Source organism: Crotalus tigris, unplaced genomic scaffold, assembly GCF_016545835.1.
Source record: "Crotalus tigris isolate CLP2741 ecotype Arizona unplaced genomic scaffold, ASM1654583v1 scf7180000024315.672297, whole genome shotgun sequence".
In the NCBI taxonomy this organism is placed as follows: Eukaryota; Metazoa; Chordata; class Lepidosauria; order Squamata; family Viperidae; genus Crotalus; species Crotalus tigris.
In genome coordinates this window covers 147,290-160,447 of record NW_024100487.1, presented here as the reverse complement: position 1 = coordinate 160,447, position 13,158 = coordinate 147,290, and the positions used below count along the sequence as shown (strand labels likewise).

The following is a 13,158-nucleotide window of genomic DNA, read 5'->3' as shown; positions in this document are numbered from 1 at the left end:
TCAGAGTGTTGCTTTTTAAGCAAACTCAGACAATCATAAAATGCCTAACTGGAAAAAGCCTGCATGCCCAAGAAAGTTGAAAATAGCAGAACCACTCTTGTTGACTTGTACACCAGCCTTGCTTGGGAAAATCAACAAAATATGTGATACATTATCAGTTATAACAGTGGTGGAGTACCTATGGCACGCATGCCAGAGGTGGCACTCTGAGCCCTCTCTATGGGCATGCGCGCCATTGCCCCAGCCTCGCCTCTCCCCACAGCCCCCTCCTCACCAGCAGCCCCTGGAGGAGAGTCACCCCTGGGCGTGGCCCACACGTAGTAGTGCAGCCAAGGACATGGCAGTTGGGTAACGGGGACAAGACTCTGCCCTTGTGCCCCATTGCATGCAGATGATGCTGTGGGGCGCAAGTGGAGGGCGTGGCTGCCATGGCACTGCAGGGCTGCCTGTGTGATCTGCGATAGTCCATGGAGGCAGTAGGTGGCCCTGTGGGCTGGCAGGGTAGGGGGAGGCAGAGCAGGGCAGGCAGGGTGGGCAGGAGCAGGGGCAGGGCAGTTTTTGGGCACTCGGTATCTAAAAGGTTCGCCATCACCGAGTTATACTGTAGGAGAAGGGCAGGCATAGCCTGGGGGGATGGAGTCAAGAGAGGAATCAGCCTAGAATCATGATGTTCAAATTTTTATCTAGCAGTAATTTAATGAGGGGTCCTCTGAGCTTGATTGTTTTCTTGCAGACGTTTCATGACACAAACTAGGTAACAACATCACTGCTGGAGGAGGAGGAGGAGGAGGAAGGGGGGGTTGTGGGGTCCTTGGTGCTTTCTGAGCTTCGTAGTTTTCTTGCAGACGTTTTATTACTGAAATAGGCAACATCATCAGTGCTAGTAAGGAGTGCAGTTTGCTGTCAGTTTATATTCTGGTGGCTTGCCCTGTCCTTCTTGGTGGGGTTGATTTTAGAGATTCTTTGATTGGGCTGTTTGCTGTAAACTTCTCTGGCAGTCTCTTTTGATTGGAGTATTGTTTACTTGATTGTTGTTTGGATGTTTAACTTGGAGTTAATCTATGCTGATCTGGGCGCTGATTGCTAGTGGATCTTCAGGGTCACCTGAGTAGTGTAAATGTGTGTAGAGTCTTCTTGGCTGCAGGACACAGGTAAACCTCCAGGTGGCTTCAATGACTCTCTAAAACAGGGGTGTCAAACTGCTGGCCTGTGGGCCGGTTGCGTCATACAGATGCTGTGCCCACCCCAGCTCTGGCAATGCAACCGTAACAGCAACCCCGTAATCACATGTTTAAACTTCAGACACTTGGCAACTGGCTCATATTTATGACGGTCGCAGTGTCTCACTTAACAAATGTTTCACTTAGCAACCAACATTTTAGGCTCATTTGTGATCATGAGCCAAGGACTAGCTGTGTTGGCATTAACGACCCAATCAAACTGCATTCAACTCAGGAGCAAGTAGATATAGGCTTAAAGTGCCTGAAATGCCGTTCGCAAACTGTGGCTTAATTTTTTTTTTTTTTAGCCTACCGATTCATTATTAAAAACAAAGTGAGCTTGTGCACACTCTGCTGTTCAGAACTCAGAATTCACAATTGCAGGATTTTTGCATTTGTGGACTTAGTTTGACTATAAGCCGGGAAACAACAATGCAACCAGACCAGCTGATACTAAAGAAGCGGATAGAAATTACCGTTTCCCCCCCAAAATAAGATCCAACTGGAAAATAAGCCCTAGCATAGGTTAGGCAACCTTGCCCCTTTTATGACTCATGGACTTCAATTCCCAGAATTCCTGAGCCAGCATGGCTCAGCTTGGAAACCTCTCCTTTTCCCCTCAGCATGGCTGGCTCAGGAATTCTGGGAGTTGAAGTCCACGAGCCATAAAAGAGCCAAGGTTCCACACCCTTGCCCTAGCATGATTTTTCAGTGTGCTCGTAATATAAGCCCCACCCTAAAAATAAGCCCCAGTTAAGATCATCAGGCAGACAGATGCATATACCTGTATTTCCCTGAAAATAAGACTGGGTCTTATTTATTTATTTATTTATTTATTTATTTATTTATTTATTTATTTTTGCCTCCAAAAGAGGCACCAGATCTTATTTTTGAGGTAGGCCTTACCTCACTTCCGGCACCAACAGCCTCACCCAGCCGGTCCACTTCTTCTGGGGCCAAAGTTCTGCAGCTGCATTCGGGCCTGAATTTTGCAGTCAGGCCTTTCCAGGAGGCCAAACCAGCCAAGTATCGAGCTATGGATTCAATCCATAGCTCAGCCCTTGGCTGCAGTGGCCTTCCAGAAAGGCCTGTGACTGAGAAATAAATGCAGGCCTGGATGCAGAAGATGCTACAGAAGAAGTGGGCTAGCAAGGAGGAGCCTGGCTGCAAGTGGGTGTGGGGCATATGGGGTAGCGCCACACCCCACTCCCACTCTAGCTTGATTTTTAGGTGTGCTCCTCGCCCCAAAACTAGGGCTTATTTTTGGGATAAGGCTTATATTAGGCCCACTCCCCCAAATTATGCTAGGGCTTATTGTTAGTGTAGGCCTTACTTTCTGGAAAAAACCGGGAGGACCGCTTTCCCCAAATATAAGCCCTAACCGGAATATAAGCCTTAAGGCGTCTTTTGGAGCAAAAATTAATATAAGACCCGGTCTTATTTTGGGGGAAACACGAGGAGTTGTGGTTGATTATTTCTATAGATGCCTGTTTTTAGTTTTTTGGGAAAACTTCTCCCCATCCTGCGCCTAAATATCTCTTTGAAATAAAGGCAATTATTATATTACAATTCCACCATAACAACTAAGGTGTTTTTCCAGGAAACATCATAGATAGGCCTCGACTTACAACAGTTCATTTAGTGACCGTTCAAAGTTACAACGGCCCTGAAAAAAGTGACCTAGGACGGTATTTCACACTTACGACCGTTACAACATCCATCCATAGTCACGTGATCAAAATTCAGACACTTGACAACTGACAAGTACTTATGACGGTTGCAATGTCCTGGGGTCCTGTGGACCCCCCCCTTTGTGAACCTATGACAAGCAAAGTCATTGGGGGAAGCCAGATTCACTTAACAACAGTGTGACTGGTTTAACAGATGCAGGGATTCCCTTAACAACTGTGGCAGGAAAGGTCGTAAAATGGGGCAAAGGTCCCTTGACAAATGTCTCACTTAGCAACAAAAATGTTGGGCTTGATTATAGTCATAAGTCGAGGACTACCTGTATCTAGGCCATTCTTTCTTCCAGCCAGCAATGTTCGTAAAAATGTCTATTCTGACGGATGTAGGAAAACCAAAACATATTAAAATGTTGCTGTTAATATTCCTTTACAGGAATCTGTCATTGAAAAGGGTACAACTGCCTATCAGAACTGGGTGGTTCCAGGGAGTCCCATCTACCGACAGTTTTGGTTATTCGATGTACAGAACCCAGAGGACGTTATGGCAAATGGTTCCGCTCCAATACTTCAGCAGAAAGGTCCTTACACTTACAGGTAAGTCAAGACCTGAGGAACAGAATCTCCTGGGGACTTGGAAGCGGGATTAGAGAATCTTGTCTCTAACCCTATGTTGTTGTTAGTTATGAAGTCGTATCTGTCCCATCATGACCCCCTGAACAACATTCCTCCAGGCCTTCCTGTCCTCTGCCATCTTCTGGAGTCCATTTAAGCTCACGCCTACTGCTTCAGGGACTCCAGCCAGCCACCTCATTCTCTGTCGTCACCTTCTTCTATTGCTCTCCATCTTTCCCAGCATTAGGCTCTTCTCCAGTGAGTCCTTCCTTCTCATTAGGTGGCCAAAGGACTTGAGTTTCAACTTCAGGATCTGGCCTTCTAAAGAGCAATCAGGGTTGATCTCCTCCAGGACTGACCAGTTTGATCGCCTTGCAGTCCAGGGGACTTGCAGGAGTCTTCTCCAGCACCATAGTCCAAAGGCCTCAATTCTTTGGCGCTCAGCCTTTTTCATGGTCCATTTTTTTGACAGCCATCTCTAACCCCTAACCGCCCCCCAAAAGTAAATAATATTAGCTGTTCAGACATGCTTTGTACAGGTGGGATTTTTGGGAAATGCTGTAGTTAGAAAATGAGAGGAAATATATCCCTTGCTTTGAAATGACATTAGAAGGGAACACAAATTGATAACTTCGTCATGAGGCACTAAACCCCAGGACGCCTACTTACGGACAGGGGAATTATGGGAAATGTAGTTCCATCCCCAACATTTAGAAAAGGAAGTTTTGGAAGTTTTTGGATTGCATGCCAAAACCGCCACATGCAAGTCATGTTTTGAATGCTTTGTTATTGTCCATGAACACAATTCTCTAGAGCAGGTTGACCAGTGGGATTTTTTTCACCAAGCTGCACACCAACTTTATTTTGCCTTGATCTCCGTGGGGATATTATATAAGAGTCTGGCTAGCTTGGTCGCAATGGGTAGGACATGACTTCGCAACTAACAACAACAAGCTTGGCCCAAGGTATTTTGCCCTGGGTTGAATTGTGTCCTTGGGCTAACAACAACAGAAAGGTTTTTTCAAGTGTGTGCGTTTGTGTGCAGTTTGCTCTTCCTGTTGACCATCTGAACAGCCATCCAAATGAAACAAAATATGAATCATCCAATTTTGGCTGGGACAAAGGGATTATGGCTTTTCATCGTGATTCACAGGCTAATGTAAAACATATTGAAAGAGGTTTCAAAGATGCATATTTGCGTGTCATGTTATGTTGTGTAAAGTAAAGTAAAGTGAGGTGAGGTGAGGTGAAGTGAAGTGAAGTGCAGTGAAGTGAAGTGAGGTGAGGTGAGGTGAGGTGAGGTGAGATGAGGTGTAAGGTGAGGGGAGGTGAGGTGAGGTGAAGTGAAGTGAAGTGAAGTAAGGTGAGGTGAGGTGAAAAATGAAGTGAAGTGAAGTAAGGTGAGGTGAGGTGAAAAATGAAGTGAAGTGAAGTAAGGTGAGGTGAGGTGAAAAGTGAAGTGAAGTGAAGTGAAGTGAAGTAAAGTAAAGTAAAGTAAAATAAAGTAAGGTATTTGATGGTCAAATATCCATTGGTCAGCTTTAGAACATAGAATAATAGGGTAGGAAGGGACCTTGGAGGTCTCCTAGTCCAACCCCCTGGTCAGGTAGGAAACCCTATACCAGTAGTGGTGAACCTATGGCACGCGGCCCCCTCCTCACTAGCAGCCCCCGTGGAGGAGAGTCGCCCCTGAGTATGGCCTGCACGGAGCAGTGCAACCAAGGACATGGCAGCTGGGCAGCAGGGACAAGACTCCGCCCTCATTCCCTGTCGTGTGCAGTTGATGCTGTGGGACGCGGGTGGAGGGTGTGGCTGCCACAGTGCCTCTAGGCCATCTGGGTGATCTGCGGCGAGCCGTGGAAATGGCGGGTGGCCCTGTGGGCGTGAGGTAGAGTGGAGCGGGCAGGCAGAGCAGAGTGGGTAGGGGCAGGGCCGTTCTTTGGGCACTCGGTCTCTAAAAGGTTCGCTATCATTGCCCTTTACCATTTCAGACAAATCTCTTCTTGAAAACCTCCAGTGATGGAGCACCCACAACTTCTGAAGGAAGCCATTCCACCGATTCAATTGTTCAGCCCTTAACACGTGGTATCTCTTTTTCCCTCAAGGATGCGCTATATGCCCAAAGAAAACATCACTGAACGTGACAACAATATCCTGTCATATTTTCAGCCAAATATTATCCGTTTTGAACCCGATATGTCAGTGGGGCCGGAAAATGACACTGTCACGACTGTCAACCTTGCGGTTGTGGTAAGCAAGCCCATCCTTAAGATTTCTGTCATCTCGATATTAAATTGTAATAATCAGTCAACAAAAGAATGGCTTGGGGTATTCTCAGGCCTGTGCAGTGAGGTTCTCTTTTAGTCACTCCTTCAGCATTGTGGATGAATAAAATGGACTTTTCGGGTGACCCAATCTACTAAATTGGTCCATTTGACTCCAGTGGGCTTCCTTCCTCTCTTCCACAAACATGTTGTGCTTCTTCCTCTCTTCCACAAACATGTTGTAGTTGTGTTACCCTATTCTTTAGCTTCAGCATTTTTTCCATTGAAATCTTTGGAGACTGAGAAAGCGTCTCAAATCCCTCGTCTGTTCTATACTTGGCTACTTTGATGAGATGACTAACAAAAATGCCAATTACTACTGCGTAGTAGTATCTCCAGAGGCATCAAGACCTCTAGAGATTGTGAGAGCTCAGTAAAACATATTGTCCCAATCCCTGGGGACTGTGTGCGCAGAACGATTTAGCCTTTGTTTGTATCCAATTTTCGAAACAATGCTTCTTAAATACACACCTGCATCTATATGTATAAACTATCTCAGAAGATCTATCTCAGGTATCAAGCTTAGTCTAGCGAAGACTACGTTTTAGTCTATGTTTTAAATGTTGGCGTTGTTACATCGAACAACTCTGCCACTGGACAATGTGTTACAGCTAAAATCCTAATCTTGAGTTGATTCTCCTCCTGATGTCCCAGCTGATTTTGACCTTTTAGCCCAGTGGTTCACAACCTGTGGGTCGGGACCCCATTTGGGGTCAAACGACCATTTCACGGGGGTCGCCAAACAAGGCTGTCTGCCATTTTTTTCCCCTTTTCTTTGGCCACGCCCCTGGCACCCGGTGATGTATAAGTGGTTGGGGGTCACCACAACATGGGGAACTGTATTATGGGGTTGCGGCATTAGAAAGGTTGAGAACCACTGTTTTAGCCAATACTGAGGGATGCTGGGAACTGTAGTTTGGCAAAGTCCAGAAATCTATGCATTTGCAGTTTTTATGGTATTGTTTCCTCTATCTTAATTCTTGCTCAAAAATGAGACAATACCTACCAGCCAATCAAGGTTGATTCAGCCTTCCATCCTTCCAAGGTCGGTAAAATGCAGACCCAGATTGTTGGGAGCAGTAGGCTGACTCTGTAAACCACTTAGAGAGGGCTTTGTAAAGCACTACGAAGCGGTATATACATCTAAGTGCTATTGCTATGCCTTTGTCCCTTCCTTCCTTCCTTCCTTCCTTCCTTCCTTCCTTCCTTCCTTCCTTCCTTCCTTCATTCATTCATTCCTCTCTTATTCCCTTTCTCATTCTCCTTCCTGGTGGGACAGGTTAAAAGGAAGTATTGCAGGCTAATTCTGCCCACTGCCAGCAGTTCGATCCTGACTGGCTCAAGGTTGACTCAGCAGCCTTCCATTCTTCCGAGGTCGGTAAAATGAGGACCCAGATTGTTGGGGGCGACATGTTGACTCTGTAAACCACTTAGAGAGGGCTTTGTAAAGCATTACGAAGTAGTATATACATCTAAAATGCTATTGCTATTGCTGTATACTAGTCCTTCTTTGTTACTGCTGTTCTTGTCTCCACCTTCTGATTTTTGATCTGAAACTATTATTTTATGCCCAGAGGGTTATAAAACTAATTTAATCTTCTGTATCCACATAGAAAGATTGGACAGGAACATGGGTCTGCTATGATAGTGAAGGTACACACCCACTGCCAACATATTTATTATTTATACAGGTAGTATAAATGCATGTCTCATTATACAGGTAGTCCTTGATGTACAACAGTCCATTTAGTGACTGTTCAAAGTTACAACGCTACTGAAAAATGTGACTTATGATCCGTTTTCACTCTGATGACCGTTGCAGCCATCCCCGCGGTCACGTGATCAAAATGTGATCGTAAGTCAAGGGTTACCTGTATTGGTATTAATGAAGTCATTCAGCATGTGCTTAAGTTCAAAACTTTTAAGATATTCTGTGGTTTGATCACGTGTAAGACTTACAGGAGTGGCCAAAATCTTTTTTTGGAGTAGTACCATAAAACTATATATCAGTGGAAAGATAATTTAATCAAGAATGTAATGCAACAAAGTTTGTTCAATTATCTGTACTGTATTCTATGAAAAGTGATAGCCAAATAACCAGAAAAAGGAAGCACAACATGCTTAGGTGGATCTCAGGTAGCTTTCCTTCATCTGATTGTAGCCAATGAGCGTGAGTGTTTAGAGAGCCAATCAGGTGTCATCTTGTTTTGGCGATGAGCCAATCAGATCACAGTGGGATTCAGTTATGTCATGTATTGAAGCTGAGAAGAGGACATTTGTCAGTGTGTTATGTGATGGCTATCAAGTTGGTTGTGTTTTTTTGTGTTATTTCCTTTAGTGAGCTTGTAAAACGTAATAAAATTAAAGTAATGGTGCAAAGAGTTGACTGGTTGCCCAGAAAGCAATGTAAAGTAGTATTATTAAGGGAAGAAGGCTACATTTATAAAGAAATTAGAATAAAAATGGGTGGAAACTTAACCAAAGGTGGCATTTCTACAGTACACTTTTCCCAAACGGTTTCCACAATTTTGGCCACCACTGTAGTTCAAGCTTGTTTGTGTTGATTTGCACCCCAGTGTCAAAAATTTAAGTCCTAGGCATATTGCTATTTGATACAGGCTGCACCGGTTTTGTTTAAAATTGGACTTTTTCAATCCTTGATGGATATCTGGATGAGGTCTTCAAAATCAAGATTCCTCCAAACTCGAACTGTGAAAGAATTACTTTGGGGCTATGACGATCCTTTCTTGAAATCCGTCCCGAGAAAAATTAAAACATTTGTTGGAGTATTCTACCCTGTAAGTATGAACTCAAAGGGAACATTAATTATTTGCGATGGGATTCTAAGGAAAGCATTTGTGCCGATATAATAAACGCTCACTTAAAATTCAGAAAGTTCAGAATGTTTAAATTAGAATAATAAATTTATGTTAGCATGGCTTATCCAAAGTCAACAGGTTTTTACTCTAAATACAAAGGCATTGCTGGGATCAATCCACTGCATCGGATGTAAGAAATAAAGTGCACAGCAACAAATGGGATTTGGATAACGGTATAAAGTCATTTTCTTATCTTGTTCCTTGTCATTGAATGATAGCACCAATTTGACCCTCGCTGATCTGGAAAGCTAAGCATGTTCAATCCTGGATCATGATTGGATGGGGGAAACAAATGTGAAAATGTAGATTTTGCCACTTTTTTCCTTTGGGGACTTGGATATGAGAATTAGCTCTCATTGTTTCATAGGATCGGCTTTTCAATTTTTCCATTTTCCTTGCAACTGATTACTTTCATCTTTTGTGTATAATGTATCTCAGTCTATTAGTAATTGTTGTTCATCCATCGATTTTGATGAAGACCTTGACATCTTGTGGGTTATGGGCCATCAACGATGTGTCCATAGGTGGCTAATAAGACCAATGTTAGCACGGAATGTTCTGCCACTTACTAAACAAAGAAATGTAGACACTGTTATTTCAGCATTTACAGCTCTGGTTTTGCGGAGTGCTCACTTTTCTTGTGCCAAGATTGTCCTTCTGTGTTCGTATGTCTGGCAACCCTGGTACACCAAGGTGCACCATGTCGGTCGATCATGCGCCAGAAGTTCCCAAGAGATGGTGTTAATATCCAGGGACTTAAGAGAGGCTTTCAACGTGTCTTTGTATCGCTTCTTTTGTCCCCCGTGCGATCGCTTTCCTTGAGACAGCTCACCATAGAAGAGCTGTTTAGGGATGCAATGATCTGGCATCCTTACAACATGGCCTGCCCAGCGCATCTGGGCTTTCATCAACAGAGTGTAAACTGATGATAGGTCTGCTCTGGAGAGAAGATCTGTGTCTGGTATCTTATCCTGCCACCGGATCCTCAGAATTCTACGAAAGCAAGTCATGTGGAAGTAGTTCAGTTGCCTAACGTGCCTCCTGTACACTGTCCAGGTCTCACTAGCATACAATAGGGTAGTTAGCACTGCTGCCTGGTAAACGTTAAGCTTGGTAGCAAGACTTATTCCACGGCGGTCCCACATGTTAGTCCGCAAGCTGCCAAATGCAGAACTTGCCTTGGCAATTCTACAGTTGACCTCGATGTCAATTGTCACTGCACGGGAGAGGGTACTACCAAGATCATTAGTAATTATGTCAACGGCTGTCTTGTAAATGCATCAATAGTTTTACGGCTGTGATTGCAAAATCGTTTTCACATTATTTTTGATGCTGTGAATGAAAAATGGGAGGTTGGATAAGAATTGAAAGCAGTGGAAGTTTTAGATGATCAAGATTCAGAATGCAACCTTAGCAATTCTAATTCATCAAAAAAATAAAATAAAATGTGACATTGATAATTCAAAGGCAGGAGGAAAGAAAATGGAATAATTATCAAAGAGGTGTCCCAAAGATGCTTTTTTCAAGAGACAACTGGACTTTGTTGTTTTTTTCTTTGAAGACGTTTCACTTCTCACCCAAGAAGCTTCTTCAGCTCTGACTGGATGGTGGGGAATTGAAGGATTTATACTCCTTGCAGACCGCTGGTCATTTGCCTTCTTTTAGAGAGTCGTTGAGGCCACTTGAATGTTTACCTGCTCCCTTGAGGTCACCTGAGTGATGCAAATGTTTGTGGAGCCTTCCAGGCTGCAGGATGTTTTCTGCCCTGTGTCCCTTCACTGTGGAAGGTGCAGGCTGTTGGGTATGAGTCTATGTGGTCTTCATCTCAAACTGAAGCCCAAATGGTTCCTGTAATCTGCAATGTTTTCTGGAAATCCATTCATACTCCCTCACCTTTCGAAGGGAGTACATAGCTAAATGTCTATGGAGATTCTCAGTCATCCAGCTCATGGTTGTCCCAAAGGTGCTTTATGAAATCCTTCCACTCCTCACCATCCAGTCAGAGCTGAAGAAGCTTCTTGGATGAGAAGCGAAACGTCTTCAAAGAAAAACAAGAAAGTCCAGTTGCCTTCTGAAAAAGCACCTTTGGGACAGCCATGATCTGGATGATGGAGAATCTCCATAGATTTCAAGGAGGTGGAAATATTGCCATCAATATGTATACGCTACTTGCATCTTTGTCATACAAGGCAGGTTAAAATATTAGCCAATTCCATACCACCCGGTTGAGGTTCCTGGGAGTTTATCTGATATTGGGTTGGGTTATTTTTAAAAGAAAGCAGAGACATCACCCTGTCAACAAAAGTGCATATAGTCAAGGCTTTGGTTTTCCCAGTTGCAATGTATGGCTGTGAAAGTTGGACCATAAGAAAGGCCGAGCGACAAAGAATGGAGGCCTTTGAACTATGGTGCTGGAGAAGACTCCTGCGAGTCCTCTGGACTGCAAGGCGATCAAACTGGTCAGTCCTAGAAGAGATCAACCCTGACTGCTCTTTAGAAGGCCAAATCCTGAAGTTGAAACTCAAATACTTTGGCCACCTAATGAGAAGGAAGGACTCACTGGAGAAGAACCTAATTCTGGGAAAGATTGAGGACAAGAGAAGAAGGGGACGACAGAGAATGAGGTGGCTGGATGGAGTCACTGAAGCAGTAGGCGTGAGCTTAAATGGACTCCAGAAGATTGTAGAGGACAGGAAGACCTGGAAGAACATTGTCCATGGGGTTGCGATGGGTCAGACACAACTTCGCAATTAACAACAACAACAACATTTTTAGAACACATGAATGCTTTGTTTAAAGTTGACTTCAGGGCATCTTCAGTTATATTTTGTTTCCTGAACTCACAGTTTCCTTGTTTGAAATTTTAGCCAAACTATACTTCATAACTGAAGATCTTCATATCCTAGGTACACGGGGGGAAAAAACCGCCAGTGTCTATTAAAAACAGAAAATGAAGAATGTTGGACATATCTTAGATTTTGTAGAGCTGATTTTTAAATACTAGGCAATTTATCTTGATGATCAAGCCTGTTTGTATCAAAAAATAACTTTCTGTTCTCTCTCTTTCTCTTGTTCAAGTACAACGAAACATTTGATGGCCCTTTCCAAATTTACAGTGGGAAAGATGATTTAAGCAAGAAAGGAACCATCTTCAGTTATAATAATAGCAGGTACAATATATTTCGGGAAATATAGCTTTTTTTTTTTCCAAAATGTACAGCTCTTTGGTTTAGTTATCCGTTCTGTTTTGTGACTTAACTATTTGCCCAGAATGGTATAGATACTAAAAAACCTTGAGAACAGATTGTCTACTTCTGAATTTGTTGAATTCCCACGCTTTCTTCAGATTCAGAAGGCAATTGTTTAGTTAAGAAAATGTCATGGCATCATCTGAGCTGTATGTTATTTTTCTTTTTTTCTATTTTTTAAAGGACCATTAAATACTGGCAAAGTTACTGCGGTATGGTGAACGGCACGGGTAAGTGTCTCAATGGAATAGTATTGTTCATTTCTGTATAGAACACGCAAATATACATTCGGGCCTGCACTAAGGTAGGTCAAGGACAAAACTGAAGTCTAGGTGCAAAGCTCCTAAAGATCTTACTTCAACACATAAAATAAAATGATACAGATAAAATAAAACAGTGGCCCTGCTTTTGTTCTTTGCCCTATCAAAATTAAGGTGGGAAGAAACTGTGAAGTTTGTGAAAACAGAAAGATGGATAGATTTCAAGGACAAGTTCCCAAGGTTAGACAATAAAGGTCCATTTGCTAGAACCAAATAAAGTTGGTTGCACTTGCTACACTAAATGTGGAGGGCTAAGCTTGAAAACAAAAGACAGAAAAACTAATTTAAGCGTCCGTTTTCAACGCATTCCCCCAAGCTTGCCATGTGTGAGAGCACGAGTTGTTAGAATAGAATTCTTTATAGAATATTATTCTTTATTGGCCAAGTGTGATTGGACACACAAGGAATTTGTCTTGGGTGCATAAGCTTTCATTGTATGACAAACAACAAGTGATAAGTCATAGATCATTTTGCCTTTTAACACACACACGCGCACACACATACACACACTTTTTTTTGGGGGGGGGGGTGATTTTGGCTTAATCACACTCTCACTCAGTTCCAGAAAACCATGCTGACAAACCACTTCCAAAATGTTGGAAAACTGCATGGATTTCTCTGTGTAACCACGAAGAATCAGGATATTCTCAAGCGACCGTAACAATAATTGACAGTTCGCTATCCCACCTCTCAGATATTTGAAGGAGCTTTGCAAGATCTTTATAGAGACGGCATCAGGATTTATTTATTTTTTTGCCAAATTCTCAATAAATAGGGTGCTTTATTTAAATGGTAAGTCTATCTCCTAAATAGCTGATCCCCTTAAATCACCTGGAATCCATCATCTTGGGCACCTACTGTTTGAGA

The 13,158-nt window shown here is 43.1% G+C and overlaps 1 protein-coding gene across 2 annotated transcripts in view; it reads left to right on the top strand.

Annotated features, from left to right (window-relative positions):
- LOC120299802 (platelet glycoprotein 4-like) overlaps positions 1 to 13,158 on the top strand; it is a 48,968-nt gene that overhangs the window by 26,340 nt on the left and 9,470 nt on the right. For both annotated transcript variants that reach the window (XM_039325013.1, XM_039325012.1), the window contains exons 3-7: positions 3,342 to 3,502; positions 5,626 to 5,770; positions 8,463 to 8,642; positions 11,802 to 11,893; positions 12,155 to 12,201. In XM_039325013.1, the coding sequence (XP_039180947.1) occupies positions 3,342 to 3,502; positions 5,626 to 5,770; positions 8,463 to 8,642; positions 11,802 to 11,893; positions 12,155 to 12,201 (625 nt within the window). The remainder of the gene's footprint in view (positions 1 to 3,341; positions 3,503 to 5,625; positions 5,771 to 8,462; positions 8,643 to 11,801; positions 11,894 to 12,154; positions 12,202 to 13,158) is intronic.